Source organism: Apaloderma vittatum, unplaced genomic scaffold (assembly GCF_000703405.1).
Source record: "Apaloderma vittatum isolate BGI_N311 unplaced genomic scaffold, ASM70340v1 scaffold6323, whole genome shotgun sequence".
Classification (NCBI taxonomy): Eukaryota; Metazoa; Chordata; class Aves; order Trogoniformes; family Trogonidae; genus Apaloderma; species Apaloderma vittatum.
Window position 1 is genome coordinate 1 of NW_009707460.1, and position 7306 is coordinate 7306.

General features: G+C 35.0%; 1 protein-coding gene across 1 annotated transcript in view; it reads right to left on the reverse strand.

Annotated features, from left to right (window-relative positions):
* Nucleotides 1–1357: 1357 nt before the first annotated feature.
* Nucleotides 1358–7306, reverse strand: part of LOC104271516 (receptor-type tyrosine-protein phosphatase delta-like) — a gene marked incomplete at its 3' end in the record, with an annotated part of 97805 nt that continues 91856 nt past the window's right edge. The window contains exon 5 of the mRNA XM_009866201.1: nucleotides 1358–1546. Coding sequence (XP_009864503.1) covers nucleotides 1358–1546 — 189 coding nt within the window. The remainder of the gene's footprint in view (nucleotides 1547–7306) is intronic.

Here is a 7306-nt window from a genome sequence, read left to right on the forward strand (position 1 = left end):
CATGCCATGCATTTTAAGAATAATAATAGTAATAATATATTAATAATCATAATAATAATAATCATAATATTCTGAATATGGAAATTAGTGGGGGTGAAGTGCGCTTCAGAACTAAGCACTTACCAATAGATTCTGGAGATTTAAATACGGAGAGAAGAAAGACAGCATAAAAATATTATTATATTCCTTATAATTTGGTACAAAGTTTTCAGTAAAAGCTTTATATACTAAATCATCTATGTCACATGTGAAAAATTAATTCTTAATTTACATTAACAGAAGGTTAATTTACACAGTTCTGCTGACAACAAGCGAAAAGTCAGTTAACAAGACGATTTAACATCACAGGACATGTCAAAAGCTGAGAATTCTGGGAAGACGTGATTAAACAACTTAGATTCTACAACGATATCTACTGCAATTGCCAAAGGAAATATATCCCAATCATCTTATTTAGGGATAAGCTTTAAACTTCATAAATTTAGAGGTTTTTGTTCTTGTGGGTTTTTTTTTAAATATCTAAAGAGAGCAAAAGAATAAACTAGGGCAGGAGGAGAGTGAAAGAACTGCTAGGGAAGTGCAAGGGGCAAAGAGAGAGAGAGCAGCAAAAGCTGGATTCTACACCAAAAGCAGACTTCTGTAGATCCAGAAAATGTAGTATTCTCAAAGCTTAAGCGTGGGCGCACACTACTGTGGCTAAATGTGTTGGAAAAATGCTCAGCCAGCAAAAAAACTTTATTCCATAGATTACTGAAGGATTTGTTTTCCTTTTTTTTTTTACAAAAAAATCTTTTTAAGGTATAATTGTGCATGAGAAAAAGTAGCGTGTTTTATGTATTTGTGAGAGGGAGCAAGATGTGTCCAAACTGGCTAATCTTTGGTGGAGTCAAATGTGGAAAAGAAAGCACAAAACACATTTTAAATTTTAATTGAAGTGTCTAATGCAAGTTTTGGTTTTGATGAATATAACCATTGGTACTCCTTGCAATTTCTGAATGAAGTCCAATGTTGAAATAAATTTGTTAAAAAAAATAAAAAGGAAAGAAGAAAGAAAGAGGAGAAAATGGATCCATCAAGTACTGCAAAAAGCAGTAAAGAAAAAAATTATCAAGAAGTACAGTCACAGCAGTGAGCAATGTGGAGTAAACAGAAGCTGCAAAACACAGAGACAGACTCTAGAAAAGGCTATGACAACATCACAGACATGAACAACACACTCAGTAACACAGAAAAGAGAGGAGGAGGAGAAATTATTACCTATAAATAAAATTTTTTTAAAAAAGGAAGGGAAAGAAAAGAAAGAAAAGGTGAGAGAGAACAACTCTGGGCATTAGTGGAAACAGTAACAAGACCCTACCTGAGCGTAACTGCTTGATGCGGCCATTGTTGTTGCTTGTGTCAACAGGTAAGAAATCTTTGAACCAAGTTATTTCGGGATCAGGATTGCCACTGGCTGCACATAGCATGGTAGCTGTACGAGTTCGTTCAACCACCTTCAGCTGTGGGCCCATATCAATGGTGGGGAAACCTCGGGGAATTTGATCCTCTGCAAAAGAAATGTATAATATTAAGGATTTCGTGTTAGTTATGTAGTAACTCATGAAATTCCCAGTCATCATCTGCTTAATGTTCAGGGGTCCCCTAACTGTATACAAGGAAGCAATGCAAGAAAGAGATATTCAGTCAGGATTTTTGGTAACTTATAGCAATGAAAATTTTGATGCAAAATATGAAGATCATAAAAAAGTGGCTGCAAAATTTACACTTATAAAATGAATTAAATTGACACAGATCATGTATGCCATGCATAACCATTAGATTTGTGCTACTGTACTCTACAACACTGGCGTTGCTCTGCTTGCATTATTTTATATGAAATACTGAACTACCATGCCTATCAACAACAGGGACAAACCCCCTCTCTTTACATTAGACAAGTATGTTAGAAAGTGTCATCACACAGTGTAGGATTTGGCCGGGGACTTAGGAGACCCAAGTTATATTTCTTGCTTTTATCATTATTACCTCTCTGCTGTTGGTCTTAATATTTCATGTCCCTGTGCTATAAGATGGGTATGACAATGCTTTACTGCTGTGAGGATGAATGCATTTTAAGATTGCAAAGCCCTGAACATTGGAGCTATGCTGATATCAAAGTTAAAGTGACAGGACATTCATAATGTATCCATTTGAATGGATGCAACTGTGTCAACAAAACCACTCTGGGTCAAAAATCCTCAACCAAGTGCAGTCGATAGCAAAATATTAAGAAATATTGAACATGAGCTATTCACTTTCTTAAGATAACACACTAGCAGATAACAATGGAAATACAGTGGGATCAGGCAATTTCTCAAAAATCAGGTACATCATCTTGCAAATAAACTTCCAATAAAATGGTAAAAATATTACTGCAAAATAATTGTTATTATTTCAGTTTATAAAGACAAACAGAAAATCAAAGAAAGAGGTTCAATACTAGCTATAAAATACCTATCATATTAAATGTCTTCATTGGTTACTGACATGTAATTGATAAAGGGATAAAATTAGAAGAAATTGTTCAGTGTCAACTCTCTTTTATGAAAAATGTGTTATATTTTCAAATAGTTTCAGGGAAGTCTTAAGACTTTTCTGAAAAATGTATAGCAAGCAAGCACATCCTATAAATCTTTAAAGTTCCTGGAGTTTGCTGTTGTCCATGAGCTACTTAACCGCTTGCAACACAAATGCCCTTAGAAACTACAAGTGCTATTCTGGTACAGTAAACACATTGGCCAGTACATTTGTACAACTCTTCGGAGCTAATAGTTCTACCAAGCAGTGTCGAATCACTAGCTGTAGGCTCTTTCAAATAAAGGTATGTTTCATGTCTGTTTATAAACACAAAGCCTTTACTTTGGGAGTAACTGACAAGATTTTTATGACCTGACCTTTCCTTTCCTACTTGGCTCATACACAAAACCCTGGAGTACCTTTTGCAAATACGTAAAAGTACAACAAAGACAATCTATCCTGAATACTAATAGGACGGAGTAGTAAAGAGTTTTCCTTTCTTATTCTTAATAAGGGTAATTAAATTCCATCCATCCCCCTTATGCACAGAATCTCTTTGAATGAATGTTCTTCATGAAATTTTCATGAGAAACAACAGAATGTAACAGATTCAAATAGCCAGAACTATTATATTTTTGACAGTTGTGGCTTGTTTCCAATCTGGCTGTCAGGTATTTGGCAATAAAACCCAATATTCAACATAAAATGGACCAGGGAAATAATGAAATTCTAATTGGAGTGCTTATCACAGTGGATTTAGTTTTTGAGATGTTAATTCCTTTTTCTTCCTCTTGTGCTTATGATTTGTACAAAACTATATTTACACTTTGATGATACTAAGTTTGACAGATCATCAAACATACCGTGCAAGAGGGCTGAGTATCAAACCAGTGGACAACAGCCTCTCAGCCACAGTAAGAGAAAAGTAACCATCAAAAAATTTTGGTATATTGGTAGCTCTACAAATTCACACGAGGTGAAAAGAAAAATATCTTTTACTGCTCATTAATATGCTCATTAGGCTCTAAACCACAGTATATTCCACTGCTCCCTATTATTCACTTTTAGTGAATTAGCCTCCAATTCATCAACAATTTAAATCAGACTTGACCTTCTCAAAGCCATTTGGTACTGTCATTTAGAGAAGCCATTAAAGGGCAGATTTCTCTGTCCTTGTGCTTAGTGAGTCAAATACGTAATACATATTTTGTTTAGGATGACAGATACAAGTGATTTAGAAATCCAGCACATTCCTTGAATTTGTGTCTTTAACAGTGCTGCATTCCATTAATGGCATAAAGAGAATGCCTTTTGTATTGTGCTAGTATAATTTCCATTTGCTGCTAACAAATGTTATTTTTCACCAAAGGTATGTTCTGAACAACAGAGAGAAGCAATTACAAGGATTGGTTACCACATGATCCCTTCAGAAAGAATGATACGAAACAGCCTCGCCTTGTTTCCCATCGTGGTTGTTCTTAACATTTCTAAACTTTCCCTCTGTGTATTCAGTATGGCCAGTGTTACTCCTCTGTAACCAAGGTCCTTGAGATCCCTTCCTCTACTGACACTTTTGTCAAAATGGTAGTTGCTTCCTTTCTAAGAAACATATATGGAAAAAGCACATTAACCTCTAAATTCTGGTGGCAGTATTGTCTGATACACATTGTCCAACACATAATTTCACGTGTTGCTGCACCTGTCTTAAAGGTGAGTCTGCCCTCACAAAGGCAACAACATTTGAAGTAGAGACTCAAACTCAGTTTTTATGTTTAAATAGTAATTCTGATGCAGTGGTATCATGAAATATCAACAAGTTAAATTATACTCTACCAAAAAAGAAACCACAGTTACTTTAAGAGTATCTATACGGAAAAAAAACCCAAAAGCACAAACCAAAACAAAATCAAACTCTCTGAACATAGCTGTGCCACAACTGTAGATCATAAACTCTATTTTTCTTATCCTTTAACTGTGTTTTGTCTCACCTTAAATGAAAAAGTATTCTTTTGCAATCTCTGTTTTTCAAATGACATAGTTCTTTCATGAGACTTCAGTAACTTCCCAAGCTTTGTCTGACGGTACACTGTCAAGTCTATGTATATACAAAAGCTATATCCAAAGAAAGAAGATGATTTAATCCAAACCCCCTACAATAGATTTGACTCTTCATGACAAACTACCCAGGAGTACATCACAGATAAACAGAAAAATATTGGTCTACATCCACCATTTGTGCCACATCTTTGCAACACTTTGACTACTTTTCCTGTAGAAAGTTATTTCAGATTGTGTCTAGGCCTTGCTGGTAGCAAGAAAAGTGGCAGCTTTTAGAAACAGATTGTGTCTAAAAGTCTTATATTCTTCATAGCAATACTGCTGAATCACATTGGCAATCAGGATCATATTTTAACAAGAAAGGAAGAACAGTGTGAATAATCTTCTCAGTACATTATGATAATATTACTATGATACAGATATGAAATGTAAATGTGAAGTACTGAAAGCCAGTTGTGATGACTTTGGCTGTGCACTATGGAGTATAAAGGTAAGGCAATAGCACGAGGGTCTAAGACTGCATGGTTGACATGAAAACTGGGTAATTTTTCCTTTCACGTTAACTATTTGCACCACCAAAAGATCCATCTATATTGACGTGTAGTTAAATCTGTGCAATCTGCCTAACTATTCAAAAAAGTAACTAACTACTATCTCTCTAACTACTATATTAACTATCTGTCTAACTACTCAAAGTGTTTCATTGTGCCTCTTAATATTGTCCTCTGCAAAACAACTGTTCTTGCTGTGGAAATGGAGGATAGCTCTCCATTTTACTCAGGAAGAAAAAAAATCTATGTCAAGATTCACTGATAGCTTTGCCACAGGCAAATTTTAGTCATTCTGTAGCTCACAGAATAAAAAGGCACACATGGAGTATTCCCAGAATACACTATAGATACTGAAGATAAATTGCTGCAGTGAAGTTTATTATTTCAAAGAACAGTGTAAATAAAGCTTTTATTTTCACTATTCCAGATGGCAGTAGCATATAATTTGCAGTTTTGACATCATGACCGTATTATTCAAAATCGTTCTTCCTCCAGCTGAACTGAACGCAGAACTGAGAATAGTAAAATCAAAGAGAGTAGGAGAGGGAGTAAAATTAACATTTTGCAGTTGGTATTCTGCACTACTTATTGGAGAACATATGAATGAAATAGAAAAATAAAACTAAAGCTGTTTCTGATAAAAGATTAATTCAGATTTAAAAGATATAAAGCATCAGAAAAGTGCCAATTAATACACATTACTAGCATTGAAATATTTTACAAGGTAAACTTGGCCAAAAAAGCAATCATGAACACACAATAAATTCTTTTCCTGGGGTCCTTTGTTCAAAGCTGCTATACAGAGTGGGATATTTTTACTTAGTAATGGCTATGGTGTTAAGAATAGATGTAGGTATCTGTTAGGATTCCTCTTAAATTTCACTCAATTATACCACACATGGAAAGAGAATTAGGCATTGCTAAGATGATCAGAGACTCACTAGTGGTAATTATTTAACAAGAGAACAGCTGCCCATACTATCCCATTAAAAAACATGCATTTAAAATTATTCTTCATATATTGGAGATGTGCAAAGCACTTTTGATGGAAAAGAAAACAGATTTGTTTAGTAGCTCTGCATGCAATTACCCTGCAAATTGCAAAATAATGTCTGTATAACAGAACATAGAGCCACTTATGCTGAATTATCATCTGTATGAATGTTGAAGCAGCAATTTCACATTGTATTAAGTCAGTTAGCATTCATTATTATTAGCATTTAGCCTTAAAAAAGTCCTCTGTTTTAACAAATGAGTGCATCAAGCCTTCGAAACTAGATATTTTTATAAGGACATGAAAATGGAGACAAGGAATTTGCACTTTTCGGCAGTTCTCAAAATCTGCTAAATTAAAGACTGTGCATGGCAAGCTCTTTCCAAAGTGATCAGTCTCATGCATGTGAAATCTCCTTTAACAAGGTCATTCTGAACAACAAGAACTAACATTTGCACAGTTATCACCCATAAGAAAATAGAAGCCTCAAAATAAGGGTTTATTCTCACATTTGCATACAAGCACGGTCATGGTTTATAGCACAACATATAATCTGAACACCATACAACCAAAATTGGTTACAACTGAGCTTTTGGATGTTTGTTCTGCTTACTAGGAATGGAAAGGGAAACACAAAAGACGGAGGTGGTGGTGGGGGGAAAGCAGGGAACACATGAATCCCTGACAGATGTCCCTTCTCTAGCATAAGGAGAGGACTCATCCAGAGTTACAGGAGTGAAACAAGGCAGAGAATGAAAAGTGGCATTTGAAGTGCAGGGTATCGTATATTTAGGGAAAAAAAAACCCAACACACTAAACTTCTAAAACAAAGAGGATACAGCATCCTATCTATTTCCATATGCAAATGTTTACAAGAACGAAAGTATGTATTTTGCACTGGTGAATAAAAGACAAGAGGATGGCAAAGGGCAGCGATATGAATTTCCATGATTACCATTTCTAATTTGAGGCTTAGTTTCCAGACAGGGTTAGGATTTAGATTACGCTAAATCAGGGTTAAACTGGGGCTTGCCAAGAATGAGGATTAAGAAAACGCATGATTGCTCTATCTAGTTAATATTTTTTTAACATACTAATATTTATGGCTTTACATCCTCCTTACTTTCATGTGAAAAATAAAGGGAAA